At 41.5% G+C, this 16,097-nt stretch overlaps 1 protein-coding gene across 2 annotated transcripts; it reads right to left on the bottom strand.

Moving 5' to 3' along the window:
• Positions 1 to 711: 711 nt before the first annotated feature.
• LOC310771179 (uncharacterized protein) lies at positions 712 to 6,887 on the bottom strand. 2 transcript variants are annotated; one of them, XM_083663836.1, is made up of 4 exons: positions 6,069 to 6,887; positions 5,348 to 5,516; positions 5,037 to 5,195; positions 712 to 4,847 (listed from the first exon to the last, which is right to left on the bottom strand). In XM_083663836.1, exons 1-4 carry the CDS (start codon positions 6,661 to 6,663, stop codon positions 3,854 to 3,856), a joined length of 1,917 nt encoding a protein of 638 aa, XP_083519962.1. In that variant the 5' UTR covers positions 6,664 to 6,887; the 3' UTR covers positions 712 to 3,853. The 2 variants fall into 2 exon arrangements, with proteins under 2 accessions (XP_083519962.1, XP_083519963.1); XM_083663837.1 differs by having other exon boundaries at positions 4,719 to 5,195.
• Between the last annotated feature and the right edge of the window lie 9,210 nt (positions 6,888 to 16,097).

Genomic DNA, 16,097 nt, shown 5'->3' with positions numbered 1-16,097 from the left:
GACCCATGAAAAAGTGCTTAGAAAATGAGTTTCGTTCCCATGTCATGGGCACTACTCATTCAATGCATTTTTTCATAGACAATACCCTTCTGGACTTTGGGTTAAAAGTTCTACTCATAATATCCTGCAGTATTTTGTCACAAGCCAGAAATGTATAAACAGTTTATAACCAAAAAACGAAAATCTTGTGCTGCTGTTTTTGCTTGTAAAATGTGTTTTTGGCAACACAAAATCTTTCTCAAATGTCATAAATGCTAAAATGCATATACTTAACATCTGAAACAAGTATTGGTGCCTTTAGTTTACTCATATGTGAATTTAGATCATGAAATGTAGCATATTTGTTAAAGAATATGCTTCAACTTAAGTGTTTGCCACACAGTACAATGAAACCTCCACAGTAAATTGTGCCAAAAGCTTATGTTTCATACATAAAAAATGTCTCAACCTACTGTGTAATGAAAGGTAGAAAAGAAAATCAGGGCACCTTGGACCAAAATGGCAGAAAATCTATCAAAATGTTACCACGCCCCCTAAATTGGAATAATGCAAAAAATGGACAAGACTAAAAATTAAAGTACTAGAGGTCAGAATTATTACAACATATGGTATGAAACATTTATTCAAGTACCACAAAGTGTCACAGCATCTGTCATTTGTACACCCCCCCCCCCCCCCCCGCCAAGGAAATATATGAAAATACAAAATAGCATACAAATGCATCACAATAAAACCTTCTGTTGGCTGTGTAAGTAGTCTGTGCTGTTTGCATTTATGCATTGCATTTAACTGGATGTAGGCAGTGTGGCAATTCTTTAACAATTTAATAATTCTTGAACAAAACAAGTAGTAGGCCTACATAGTAACATGTTGGGTTACTCATCCCTATCACTTTCATCAGAGTCATCATCCCATGTACCTCTTTCTTCTGTTTCCTTTGACACATTTTCACAGTCCTGGCAGTGACATAAATCAGTGCAAGACAGTTTTGCAGACATGCATGAACATCTTCCAGTTTCACATTTGCTTTTTTTACAATTACAGTGGACTACCTGCAACACACTATCAGGGGCAGGATTTCTAGTCATCCATGTTACTGTTAACTCCCCATCCTCCATGCCCCATCCATTGCCAATGGGTGAAGGAGCACACATCCTACTAGTCAGAGAACGTCTCATCACTGCTGCTTGGTAGTTTGCCCTTTTGCAATGTTGGTGGAGAGCATCACTTGTTGGGGGAATGGACAGTTCTGGCAAAGCTGATGATGCCGTACAAAATGATTTGTACCTTGCATCGTTCACGTTTTTGGCAGATGATTGGCCATACAGGTGGCACACATATTTGCTCAGTGTGTTGAAAGTTGACTGGTCAAGGTTAAAACTGCTGCCAAGATTTGTGAACCCAGTCAGGTATTCTTCTTTCTGGCAAGCAAGAGAAAATGTCTTCCCTTTGCCCTTGCCATGAAAGGCACTGGTCGAGTCACAACCTGTGAAGGTATGGATGCCAATGAGTGCAGAACAAACACTGGTGCCAAGAGCTGCTGACACCTTAGCCACATCAATGATCCTCGTTCTGTTGCCTACTCCTGTGAAGAAATACAAGCTACACTGTAAATCTTTCTGCAGACTTACAGCAATCACTGCCACGTCAGTATCGGGGCTTTTGATGACTACAGTTTGGTGTTCTTGTGCAGCATGCTGTGCATGTACAAATACCCTAGTGTCATATTCCTCATGGTCACATGTCAGTTCTTGAACAGCAGTGACAGTTTGTGAACCCTCTTTTACGGAAACACAGTGACACAGTTCTCCATGTGCTATGTACAAGCTGAGGTCCCTGCCCAAAATGGTGAGGTCAGCATCTCGCCATGCAACATAGAGGAATTCTGCCAGTTCTGCTTTGTTTGTTCCATCTGATAGAAACTTTTTCCATTGCGTTGGTGCCTTTTGATCCCGTCCATAGATTTGCACCCGTTGTGTACCGACCCCAGCCCTACGTGACCGCTCTAGGTTCTTAATGCTAATTTTTGGATACTGGTCAATGACAAAGTCTATCCGTGTACACTTGTGCTGCAGAGCTAATTTGAGCACATACTGTAGTACGTTTTCAGCCAATTCTCCAAAGGTAGCCGGTTTGGAACGAATGGCTTGAATGACTGCCATGCCATCGAAGAGAATAGCTCCATCTGACGGAACTTGTTGAACTAAGCAGTCTTTGTCTTTGTTCTCCAATATATTCATCAGAGCTGATTTGTTTGTTTTAGCTAGTGACCCGTCAGTACTGGCTAAAGGATATGAAACCGTTCCCAAGGAGTAGGACAGAACTTCCCTCAGGTCTATCTTTCTAGTTTGACCAACAATGAGTAGTCTGGAGAACAGTTTCTTGTCAGCACGCAGAATCACATCTTTGCCTGCTGCAGATTTCTTCTTTGTCTTTGCCTGGTCACTGAAGGTCTTCAGTTTTTGTGCCTTGATGGGGGCGAAAATGTCGACTGATTTTGACAACAGTCTTTGGTCCAAAAAGACTTTGACAGCTTCTTCACCTCTTTCTTGTGCTGCAAGCAAATCATTCTTGACATCTTCAGCTGCTACTGTCCCTGAGCTAAGACAAACAATGCCATCTTGGTGTATGTCAAATGGGTTCAGCATAGAATCTATGGTGGAACTTATTCTGGTCACAGCATTTTCATCGGCATGAATCCGTGTTTGGTCCAGATCTTTTCGTCTCCGTGTTTCAGGAGATTTACCAGCCATTGACTCACATTGTCTAGCTATGGCAGCTCTTTCATGTTGTGACAATATCCAGCGAGACACTGCAGCCCGATTCAGTGTTATCCCTGTCCAGCCACCCTTTGTCTTGGAATCTCTATTGCATGTTTGCTCAATAGCCTGGTCACAAGCAATGGAGGCAAATCCATGGGCACTTTGACGTTGGACAGTCCACTGGCCTTTTACACTGAGGTCTTTGTGACAAGAAGGATGTGTGAGAGGCAAATTGACCATTTCCAGCCAGTATGAAGGCAAATACCTAGCATAGTTTACACGGTCGTAAGCAAAAAACCATGCCATCATCAGGCGCACTGTTGACAGGTGAAGCTGCCAGTCTGATTCACGTGTTGCTCTCACAAACAGCAGTAGTATTTGTACCATGTCAATGTATGAACTCCAGAAGGCAAACGTTGGGTTTTCTGCACTTCTCGTTTCCACAAAGACGGCATACTTTGAACACATTTTGTCAAAGTTCTCATTTGCACACAAAACATCCATTGTTCTGTCTGGGAAAGCGTCTTTGATCTCAGTGATGACAGCCATGCACTCATCTCTCTCCTCTGGTGTTAATGAGTCTAGGAATGTGCTGAATCTGGCACGTTGCAGACTCTCATACATAAGTTTGTGTGCCCTCATGCTGCGGTTGTAATGATGACCACTGATCACACCATTGATGGATCCTTGGGCAACGACTTCAGACTCGATGAGTATGTCTTGCAGTCCTGCATCACCAAATCTTTTTCCTAAAATGCCTAGGAAGGACATGCATGTATGAAACTCACCTAGTCTAACCACAAGACGCTTTGTCAACTCATCATCTTTCCAGCGGATTTGCTGAGCTTTGGCATATATAGCTTGGTCAAAAACTAACACTACATGGTCCAGTTCTAGCTGATCAGCAAGTTCAACACTTCGCTTCAGAATAGTGTTAACTGTTGACATCTCTGTCGGTGAAGCCTCAATGACTGGAAGATAATACAGTGCTGACTTAGGTAGAGTGGCATCACTTTGTAGCATTGTGTGGAAACCTGTCCAGCCTGGTACTGTACATGCTTCAGCATCTGTGTTCTTCACTAAAACATAATTTATGCCAGTTCTGTTTTGGCAGCAGACACAGTGTTCAACCTGTACGTTTCCACCTGCAATGGAACACTTTCATCCTGAAGCAAGTTCTGTGGCCCTTGTCTTTTAGTCTGTGGATAGTGTTGTAGCGGGATGCTAGGAGGTGCTTTGAATGTGTAAACTGACTTCGGCAGTGGCTGTCTGTCTGGTCTAGACATTGTTTCAACAACAGAACTTTGTACCATAATGCCATTTGTATGGTGAGTAGTTCCACGACCTGACAGTGTCTCCTCCCCAAAATCGATGTTATCCCACACCAGTATGGTTGGTGCCTTCTTTGAGAACCCCTTAGGGATTTTGTCTCTGCCCTCTAGAAGTTGTAGTGACGCTAGGCTAGTGTCTAGACTGACAACTGTGTTCCATGAAGCACAGTGTCCTAATCTGTTCAGTAGTGACAGAACATTGGATGAACCTGTTAAATGGCGAACAGTTAGACCAAGACACAGTGACTTAGGCGTCTGCTTCCGACCTTTAGAAGCAAGATACACAATGTCTTGACAAACAGATAAAACTTTTAGGTTCACATCTTCAGGAATATCAACATAATGGTCTAGTGTTGGTTCCTCTGTTGCACCTATAATCCAGGAAATCACATTGAATAGTTCAACTGGCACAACAGATTTTGCGTCAGAAACATTCAAATCCTCTGCTGTGGGAGGCCAGGGGCATTTCATCCCGGGAGTTTCATTCACAAGTCTCTTCAATATCAGTCCTGCACTGTACAGTGTCCTTGTGTGCTCTGTAGTTTGTCCAGATGTGTGTTCATTGTCACTTTCAGCTTGGCTTACCTCGGTTGACTCAGTTGTTGTCGTGTCTGATGGATGCGGTAGCCTGTCTAACAGTGTATCTGCTGATAATGTTTCAACAAAAACCAGTTCGGAGATGTTGCGCGTTGCAGGGCTGTGAAACACCAGCTGGGGGAAATCACGGGCCAACCGCTTTTTCAGTTTATCCTGCCTGCAACATGAAAATATAGAAAAAGACGAGCACAAATGTATAAATAAAGGGATTTTTTTCACAATGACAAACAAATACATTTAAACATACTGTCAGCCTTTCTTGTGAGCGAATAAATCAATAAAATGGAAACTTTTCAGTATGAAAGAGGTTCTTTTTTATTTACTGAACTGTCAAGGACACAGTTACCTGTAGTCTGAAGCATCAATATCCTCATTCTTCTTAACGATGTCTATGAATTTCTTCCTTAGTTGGTTCATTTTCAGGATTTCTTGTTTATCGATAATCCTTTGACGGATGACTCGTTCGCAGAATATCTTGTAGCTGGCAGCAAAGGGTTGTTCATTTCTGAAAACACACACACGCAGACAAAAAAATACTTAACATGTGCAAAGAGGTCTGCTGTCAACATTGTATCTAAAGACAGACAAAATAGTATTTGTTGTAGGTCAAAGCCTTACTTTTGAAATGTGCAGTGTTAATGCAATGTAATAACTCACACTTCATCTGTGGTTGCAGTATGTGTTGCCGTAGACTTTGACAAGGACCTTGTGTATTCTCTGTAACAGGACCTGTGGTAACGCACTTCCAGAGACACACAGTCTTTGTCTTTGATATGCAAAAGAACGCTAGAGTCTTCCTTCTTCTCAGCAGCCTTCCGCAACTGGCCTGAAAACAAAAAAAAGTTATAATCAGCTTTACTGTCAAATCACACATTTTATAATAAAAAAAAGTGGGTGACATTTGTTTTTGTATCTTTTATCCATTGTATTGTTATTACAAGAAAAAAGAGGTGGGGGGGGCAAGGAGATCAAGGCAATAAAATAAAATGCTCCCTCTCTCTCTCTCTGTGTGTGTGTGTGTGTGTGTGTGTGTGTGTGTGTGTGTGTGTGTGTGTGTTGGTTTGGGGGCTGTAAATAACACAGTGAACAATGGGCCAGCTGGCACTTGTGACCTGCCCCCCCTTGGTGTTTCAGTCTCTGTTCTGTAGATACACTAAGTAATATAATATAATATATAAATCAACTACATCACAAGACCACCGCCTTTTCTGCCTGTCTATCTGCACACTTCCTTGTTCCATGTTTTTCAGTCCCGTGTGTGTGTGTGTGTGTGTGTGTGTGTGTGTGTGTGTGTGTGTGTGTGTGTGTGTGTGTGTGTGTGTGTGTGTGTGTGTGTGTGTGAGATAGAGAGAGAGAGAGAGGGGGGGGGGTCGCTTACCTGCAGACACTGTCTCTGCTTGTGAAAGTTGATCCTTCTTCCGTTTTCCACCAACAGTAATATATTTGTCCACCTTTTTACAAATGATGCAGATGGCTGGAAGGACAGGGCCAGCAGAACGGACGGGCAAACCTGTCCGAGACCGAAGTTTCTTTCGGGGGGTTTCAGACGTGGCTCCGTCGGGGCCGATGCTGTCCGAGGCTGCGGCTGCATCTGGTTCTTCTTCTCCCCCCCCCTGCACCATCTGTGTGCAGCGTTTCTCAGCCAAACCCAAACGTCTTTTACAAATAAAGCGACGGTAACACGTCGCGTGAAATCCAGCGTCCTCGGGAACATGGTCAAAATCCACGTCCACGCAATGTTTAAAAGTTTCAGCGATAACTTTACTATCGCCGTCCAGACAAAGCCACTGTTTGACGACAGACCTGTAAGTGTCCCACCTTGTCTGGGTAAAATCCTGCACGTCCTCATTCTGTACTGACAAAAAGTGCATATAGCATCGTTTGGAGTCCTTTGATTCCCGGCTTTTACGCACTTTTTTCCGCTGTTTTGGTTTCTTTTTCCCCTCTTCGCTGCTTGAACTGGTGGTCGCCATGGCTCTAATGTTATTACGGCAAGGGAATAAAGCGGCTACGCGATTGGTCCACGTGACCAAAACCACACCACTCCCCTTGCACAGATTAGTACGCCTAGTAAGAAATAGTGCCGTCTTTGACCACTGATTAAAAAAATACTGCAGGATAACACGAGTAGAACTTTTTTATTTGTACTTTCTACCTATAGATCTCTTTTATGGAGAAAAAAGTGTGTAGTGCCCCTGCCGTGGGAACGGAAGTAAACGAAAATGCTAGTCACAATATGGCCTAACTGAGTCAATGCGGTCTTTGCCTCTCTGGTCTCAACACTCTGTCTGATTTTGGATTTTTTTTTTTTTTTCCAAAATCAGACTTGACACCAGAGAGGCTGAATACTGCACTGAGTCAATGCGGTCTTAGCCTCTCTGGTGTCAACTCTGTCTGATTTTGGATTTTTTTTTTTTTTTTTCCAAAATCAGACTTGACACCAGAGAGGCTGAATACCGCACTGAGTCAATGCGGTCTTAGCCTCTCTGGTCTCAACACTCTGTCTGATTTTAATTTTTTTTTTTTTTTTTTTTTTTTTCCAAAATCAGATTTGACACCAGAGAGGCTGAAAACCGCACTGAGTCAATGCGGTCTTAGCCTCTCTGGTGTCAACACTCTGTCTGATTTTGGATTTTTTTTTTTTCCAAAATCAGACTTGACACCAGTGAGGCTGAATACCGCACTGAGTCAATGCGGTCTTAGCCTCTCTGGTGTCAACACTCTGTCTGATTTTGGATTTTTTTTTTTTTTTCCAAAATCAGACTTGACACCAGAGAGGCTGAATACCGCACTGAGTAAATGCGGTCTTAGCCTCTCTGGTCTCAACACTCTGTCTGATTTTGGATTTTTTTTTTTTTTTTCCAAAATCAGACTTGACACCAGAGAGGCTGAATACCGCACTGAGTCAATGCGGTCTTAGCCTCTCTGGTGTCAACACTCTGTCTGATTTTGGATTTTTTTTTTTTTTTCCAAAATCAGACTTGACACCAGAGAGGCTGAATACTGCACTGAGTCAATGCGGTCTTTGCCTCTCTGGTCTCAACACTCTGTCTGATTTTGGATTTTTTTTTTTTTTTCCAAAATCAGACTTGACACCAGAGAGGCTGAATACTGCACTGAGTCAATGCGGTCTTAGCCTCTCTGGTGTCAACTCTGTCTGATTTTGGATTTTTTTTTTTTTTTTTCCAAAATCAGACTTGACACCAGAGAGGCTGAATACCGCACTGAGTCAATGCGGTCTTAGCCTCTCTGGTCTCAACACTCTGTCTGATTTTAATTTTTTTTTTTTTTTTTTTTTTTTTCCAAAATCAGATTTGACACCAGAGAGGCTGAAAACCGCACTGAGTCAATGCGGTCTTAGCCTCTCTGGTGTCAACACTCTGTCTGATTTTGGATTTTTTTTTTTTCCAAAATCAGACTTGACACCAGTGAGGCTGAATACCGCACTGAGTCAATGCGGTCTTAGCCTCTCTGGTGTCAACACTCTGTCTGATTTTGGATTTTTTTTTTTTTTTCCAAAATCAGACTTGACACCAGAGAGGCTGAATACCGCAGTGAGTCAATGCGGTCTTAGCCTCTCTGGTGTCAACACTCTGTCTGATTTTGGATTTTTTTTTTTTTTTTCCAAAATCAGACTTGACACCAGAGAGGCTGAATACTGCACTGAGTCAATGCGGTCTTTGCCTCTCTGGTCTCAACACTCTGTCTGATTTTGGATTTTTTTTTTTTTTTTTCCAAAATCAGACTTGACACCAGAGAGGCTGAATACTGCACTGAGTCAATGCGGTCTTAGCCTCTCAGGTGTCAACTCTGTCTGATTTTGGATTTTTTTTTTTTTTTTTTCCAAAATCAGACTTGACACCAGAGAGGCTGAATACTGCACTGAGTCAATGCGGTCTTTGCCTCTCTGGTCTCAACACTCTGTCTGATTTTGGATTTTTTTTTTTTTTTCCAAAATCAGACTTGACACCAGAGAGGCTGAATACTGCACTGAGTCAATGCGGTCTTAGCCTCTCTGGTGTCAACTCTGTCTGATTTTGGATTTTTTTTTTTTTTTTTCCAAAATCAGACTTGACACCAGAGAGGCTGAATACCGCACTGAGTCAATGCGGTCTTAGCCTCTCTGGTCTCAACACTCTGTCTGATTTTAATTTTTTTTTTTTTTTTTTTTTTTTTCCAAAATCAGATTTGACACCAGAGAGGCTGAAAACCGCACTGAGTCAATGCGGTCTTAGCCTCTCTGGTGTCAACACTCTGTCTGATTTTGGATTTTTTTTTTTTCCAAAATCAGACTTGACACCAGTGAGGCTGAATACCGCACTGAGTCAATGCGGTCTTAGCCTCTCTGGTGTCAACACTCTGTCTGATTTTGGATTTTTTTTTTTTTTTCCAAAATCAGACTTGACACCAGAGAGGCTGAATACCGCACTGAGTCAATGCGGTCTTAGCCTCTCTGGTGTCAACACTCTGTCTGATTTTGGATTTTTTTTTTTTTTTTCCAAAATCAGACTTGACACCAGAGAGGCTGAATACTGCACTGAGTCAATGCGGTCTTTGCCTCTCTGGTCTCAACACTCTGTCTGATTTTGGATTTTTTTTTTTTTTTTCCAAAATCAGACTTGACACCAGAGAGGCTGAATACTGCACTGAGTCAATGCGGTCTTAGCCTCTCTGGTGTCAACTCTGTCTGATTTTGGATTTTTTTTTTTTTTTTTCCAAAATCAGACTTGACACCAGAGAGGCTGAATACTGCACTGAGTCAATGCGGTCTTTGCCTCTCTGGTGTCAACACTCTGTCTGATTTTGGATTTTTTTTTTTTTTTTCCAAAATCAGACTTGACACCAGAGAGGCTGAATACTGCACTGAGTCAATGCGGTCTTTGCCTCTCTGGTCTCAACACTCTGTCTGATTTTGGATTTTTTTTTTTTTTTCCAAAATCAGACTTGACACCAGAGAGGCTGAATACTGCACTGAGTCAATGCGGTCTTAGCCTCTCTGGTGTCAACTCTGTCTGATTTTGGATTTTTTTTTTTTTTTTTCCAAAATCAGACTTGACACCAGAGAGGCTGAATACCGCACTGAGTCAATGCGGTCTTAGCCTCTCTGGTCTCAACACTCTGTCTGATTTTAATTTTTTTTTTTTTTTTTTTTTTTTCCAAAATCAGATTTGACACCAGAGAGGCTGAAAACCGCACTGAGTCAATGCGGTCTTAGCCTCTCTGGTGTCAACACTCTGTCTGATTTTGGATTTTTTTTTTTCCAAAATCAGACTTGACACCAGTGAGGCTGAATACCGCACTGAGTCAATGCGGTCTTAGCCTCTCTGGTGTCAACACTCTGTCTGATTTTGGATTTTTTTTTTTTTTTCCAAAATCAGACTTGACACCAGAGAGGCTGAATACCGCACTGAGTAAATGCGGTCTTAGCCTCTCTGGTCTCAACACTCTGTCTGATTTTGGATTTTTTTTTTTTTTTTCCAAAATCAGACTTGACACCAGAGAGGCTGAATACCGCACTGAGTCAATGCGGTCTTAGCCTCTCTGGTGTCAACACTCTGTCTGATTTTGGATTTTTTTTTTTTTTTTCCAAAATCAGACTTGACACCAGAGAGGCTGAATACTGCACTGAGTCAATGCGGTCTTTGCCTCTCTGGTCTCAACACTCTGTCTGATTTTGGATTTTTTTTTTTTTTTTTCCAAAATCAGACTTGACACCAGAGAGGCTGAATACTGCACTGAGTCAATGCGGTCTTAGCCTCTCTGGTGTCAACTCTGTCTGATTTTGGATTTTTTTTTTTTTTTTTTCCAAAATCAGACTTGACACCAGAGAGGCTGAATACCGCACTGAGTCAATGCGGTCTTAGCCTCTCTGGTCTCAACACTCTGTCTGATTTTAATTTTTTTTTTTTTTTTTTTTTTTTTCCAAAATCAGACTTGACACCAGAGAGGCTGAATACTGCACTGAGTCAATGCGGTCTTTGCCTCTCTGGTCTCAACACTCTGTCTGATTTTGGATTTTTTTTTTTTTTTCCAAAATCAGACTTGACACCAGAGAGGCTGAATACTGCACTGAGTCAATGCGGTCTTAGCCTCTCTGGTGTCAACTCTGTCTGATTTTGGATTTTTTTTTTTTTTTTTCCAAAATCAGACTTGACACCAGAGAGGCTGAATACCGCACTGAGTCAATGCGGTCTTAGCCTCTCTGGTGTCAACACTCTGTCTGATTTTGGATTTTTTTTTTTTTTTTCCAAAATCAGACTTGACACCAGAGAGGCTGAATACCGCACTGAGTCAATGCGGTCTTAGCCTCTCTGGTGTCAACACTCTGTCTGATTTTGGATTTTTTTTTTTTTTTTCCAAAATCAGACTTGACACCAGAGAGGCTGAATACCGCACTGAGTCAATGCGGTCTTAGCCTCTCTGGTGTCAACACTCTGTCTGATTTTGGATTTTTTTTTTTTTTTTTCCAAAATCAGACTTGACACCAGAGAGGCTGAATACTGCACTGAGTCAATGCGGTCTTTGCCTCTCTGGTCTCAACACTCTGTCTGATTTTGGATTTTTTTTTTTTTTTTCCAAAATCAGACTTGACACCAGAGAGGCTGAATACTGCACTGAGTCAATGCGGTCTTAGCCTCTCTGGTGTCAACTCTGTCTGATTTTGGATTTTTTTTTTTTTTTTTCCAAAATCAGACTTGACACCAGAGAGGCTGAATACCGCACTGAGTCAATGCGGTCTTAGCCTCTCTGGTCTCAACACTCTGTCTGATTTTATTTTATTTTTTTTTATTTTTTTTTTCCAAAATCAGACTTGACACCAGAGAGGCTGAAAACCGCACTGAGTCAATGCGGTCTTAGCCTCTCTGGTGTCAACACTCTGTCTGATTTTGGATTTTTTTTTTTTTCCAAAATCAGACTTGACACCAGAGAGGCTGAATACTGCACTGAGTCAATGCGGTCTTAGCCTCTCAGGTGTCAACTCTGTCTGATTTTGGATTTTTTTTTTTTTTTTCCAAAATCAGACTTGACACCAGAGAGGCTGAATACCGCACTGAGTCAATGCGGTCTTAGCCTCTCTGGTGTCAACACTCTGTCTGATTTTGGATTTTTTTTTTTTTTTTTTTCCAAAATCAGACTTGACACCAGAGAGGCTGAATACCGCACTGAGTCAATGCGGTCTTAGCCTCTCTGGTCTCAACACTCTGTCTGATTTTGGATTTTTTTTTTTTTCCAAAATCAGACTTGACACCAGAGAGGCTGAATACCGCAGTGAGTCAATGCGGTCTTAGCCTCTCTGGTGTCAACACTCTGTCTGATTTTGGATTTTTTTTTTTTTTTTCCAAAATCAGACTTGACACCAGAGAGGCTGAATACTGCACTGAGTCAATGCGGTCTTTGCCTCTCTGGTCTCAACACTCTGTCTGATTTTGGATTTTTTTTTTTTTTTTTCCAAAATCAGACTTGACACCAGAGAGGCTGAATACTGCACTGAGTCAATGCGGTCTTAGCCTCTCAGGTGTCAACTCTGTCTGATTTTGGATTTTTTTTTTTTTTTTTCCAAAATCAGACTTGACACCAGAGAGGCTGAATACCGCAGTGAGTCAATGCGGTCTTAGCCTCTCTGGTGTCAACACTCTGTCTGATTTTGGATTTTTTTTTTTTTTTTTCCAAAATCAGACTTGACACCAGAGAGGCTGAATACTGCACTGAGTCAATGCGGTCTTTGCCTCTCTGGTCTCAACACTCTGTCTGATTTTGGATTTTTTTTTTTTTTTCCAAAATCAGACTTGACACCAGAGAGGCTGAATACTGCACTGAGTCAATGCGGTCTTAGCCTCTCTGGTGTCAACTCTGTCTGATTTTGGATTTTTTTTTTTTTTTTTCCAAAATCAGACTTGACACCAGAGAGGCTGAATACCGCACTGAGTCAATGCGGTCTTAGCCTCTCTGGTCTCAACACTCTGTCTGATTTTAATTTTTTTTTTTTTTTTTTTTTTTTTCCAAAATCAGATTTGACACCAGAGAGGCTGAAAACCGCACTGAGTCAATGCGGTCTTAGCCTCTCTGGTGTCAACACTCTGTCTGATTTTGGATTTTTTTTTTTTCCAAAATCAGACTTGACACCAGTGAGGCTGAATACCGCACTGAGTCAATGCGGTCTTAGCCTCTCTGGTGTCAACACTCTGTCTGATTTTGGATTTTTTTTTTTTTTTCCAAAATCAGACTTGACACCAGAGAGGCTGAATACCGCAGTGAGTCAATGCGGTCTTAGCCTCTCTGGTGTCAACACTCTGTCTGATTTTGGATTTTTTTTTTTTTTTTCCAAAATCAGACTTGACACCAGAGAGGCTGAATACCGCACTGAGTCAATGCGGTCTTTGCCTCTCTGGTCTCAACACTCTGTCTGATTTTGGATTTTTTTTTTTTTTTTTCCAAAATCAGACTTGACACCAGTGAGGCTGAATACCGCACTGAGTCAATGCGGTCTTAGCCTCTCTGGTGTCAACACTCTGTCTGATTTTGGATTTTTTTTTTTTTTTCCAAAATCAGACTTGACACCAGAGAGGCTGAATACCGCAGTGAGTCAATGCGGTCTTAGCCTCTCTGGTGTCAACACTCTGTCTGATTTTGGATTTTTTTTTTTTTTTTCCAAAATCAGACTTGACACCAGAGAGGCTGAATACTGCACTGAGTCAATGCGGTCTTTGCCTCTCTGGTCTCAACACTCTGTCTGATTTTGGATTTTTTTTTTTTTTTTTCCAAAATCAGACTTGACACCAGAGAGGCTGAATACTGCACTGAGTCAATGCGGTCTTAGCCTCTCAGGTGTCAACTCTGTCTGATTTTGGATTTTTTTTTTTTTTTTTCCAAAATCAGACTTGACACCAGAGAGGCTGAATACCGCAGTGAGTCAATGCGGTCTTAGCCTCTCTGGTGTCAACACTCTGTCTGATTTTGGATTTTTTTTTTTTTTTTCCAAAATCAGACTTGACACCAGAGAGGCTGAATACTGCACTGAGTCAATGCGGTCTTTGCCTCTCTGGTCTCAACACTCTGTCTGATTTTGGATTTTTTTTTTTTTTTCCAAAATCAGACTTGACACCAGAGAGGCTGAATACTGCACTGAGTCAATGCGGTCTTAGCCTCTCTGGTGTCAACTCTGTCTGATTTTGGATTTTTTTTTTTTTTTTTCCAAAATCAGACTTGACACCAGAGAGGCTGAATACCGCACTGAGTCAATGCGGTCTTAGCCTCTCTGGTCTCAACACTCTGTCTGATTTTAATTTTTTTTTTTTTTTTTTTTTTTTTCCAAAATCAGATTTGACACCAGAGAGGCTGAAAACCGCACTGAGTCAATGCGGTCTTAGCCTCTCTGGTGTCAACACTCTGTCTGATTTTGGATTTTTTTTTTTCCAAAATCAGACTTGACACCAGTGAGGCTGAATACCGCACTGAGTCAATGCGGTCTTAGCCTCTCTGGTCTCAACACTCTGTCTGATTTTGGATTTTTTTTTTTTTTTCCAAAATCAGACTTGACACCAGAGAGGCTGAATACTGCACTGAGTCAATGCGGTCTTAGCCTCTCTGGTGTACACTCTGTCTGATTTTGGATTTTTTTTTTTTTTTTCCAAAATCAGACTTGACACCAGAGAGGCTGAATACTGCACTGAGTCAATGCGGTCTTAGCCTCTCTGGTGTCAACTCTGTCTGATTTTGGATTTTTTTTTTTTTTTTTCCAAAATCAGACTTGACACCAGAGAGGCTGAATACCGCAGTGAGTCAATGCGGTCTTAGCCTCTCTGGTGTCAACACTCTGTCTGATTTTGGATTTTTTTTTTTTTTTTTCCAAAATCAGACTTGACACCAGAGAGGCTGAATACTGCACTGAGTCAATGCGGTCTTTGCCTCTCTGGTCTCAACACTCTGTCTGATTTTGGATTTTTTTTTTTTTTTCCAAAATCAGACTTGACACCAGAGAGGCTGAATACTGCACTGAGTCAATGCGGTCTTAGCCTCTCTGGTGTCAACTCTGTCTGATTTTGGATTTTTTTTTTTTTTTTTCCAAAATCAGACTTGACACCAGAGAGGCTGAATACCGCAGTGAGTCAATGCGGTCTTAGCCTCTCTGGTGTCAACACTCTGTCTGATTTTGGATTTTTTTTTTTTTTTTTCCAAAATCAGACTTGACACCAGAGAGGCTGAATACTGCACTGAGTCAATGCGGTCTTTGCCTCTCTGGTCTCAACACTCTGTCTGATTTTGGATTTTTTTTTTTTTTTCCAAAATCAGACTTGACACCAGAGAGGCTGAATACTGCACTGAGTCAATGCGGTCTTAGCCTCTCTGGTGTCAACTCTGTCTGATTTTGGATTTTTTTTTTTTTTTTTCCAAAATCAGACTTGACACCAGAGAGGCTGAATACCGCACTGAGTCAATGCGGTCTTAGCCTCTCTGGTCTCAACACTCTGTCTGATTTTAATTTTTTTTTTTTTTTTTTTTTTTTTCCAAAATCAGATTTGACACCAGAGAGGCTGAAAACCGCACTGAGTCAATGCGGTCTTAGCCTCTCTGGTGTCAACACTCTGTCTGATTTTGGATTTTTTTTTTTTCCAAAATCAGACTTGACACCAGTGAGGCTGAATACCGCACTGAGTCAATGCGGTCTTAGCCTCTCTGGTGTCAACACTCTGTCTGATTTTGGATTTTTTTTTTTTTTTCCAAAATCAGACTTGACACCAGAGAGGCTGAATACCGCAGTGAGTCAATGCGGTCTTAGCCTCTCTGGTGTCAACACTCTGTCTGATTTTGGATTTTTTATTTTTTTTTCCAAAATCAGACTTGACACCAGAGAGGCTGAATACCGCACTGAGTCAATGCGGTCTTTGCCTCTCTGGTCTCAACACTCTGTCTGATTTTGGATTTTTTTTTTTTTTTTTCCAAAATCAGACTTGACACCAGTGAGGCTGAATACCGCACTGAGTCAATGCGGTCTTAGCCTCTCTGGTGTCAACACTCTGTCTGATTTTGGATTTTTTTTTTTTTTTCCAAAATCAGACTTGACACCAGAGAGGCTGAATACCGCAGTGAGTCAATGCGGTCTTAGCCTCTCTGGTGTCAACACTCTGTCTGATTTTGGATTTTTTTTTTTTTTTTCCAAAATCAGACTTGACACCAGAGAGGCTGAATACTGCACTGAGTCAATGCGGTCTTTGCCTCTCTGGTCTCAACACTCTGTCTGATTTTGGATTTTTTTTTTTTTTTTTCCAAAATCAGACTTGACACCAGAGAGGCTGAATACTGCACTGAGTCAATGCGGTCTTAGCCTCTCAGGTGTCAACTCTGTCTGATTTTGGATTTTTTTTTTTTTTTTTCCAAAATCAGACTTGACACCAGAGAGGCTGAATAC

This window comes from Poromitra crassiceps (genome assembly GCF_964638095.1).
Source record: "Poromitra crassiceps genome assembly, contig: HAP1_SCAFFOLD_391, whole genome shotgun sequence".
NCBI lineage: Eukaryota > Metazoa > Chordata > Actinopteri > Beryciformes > Melamphaidae > Poromitra > Poromitra crassiceps.
This window is presented reverse-complemented; position numbering and strand designations above follow the sequence as displayed.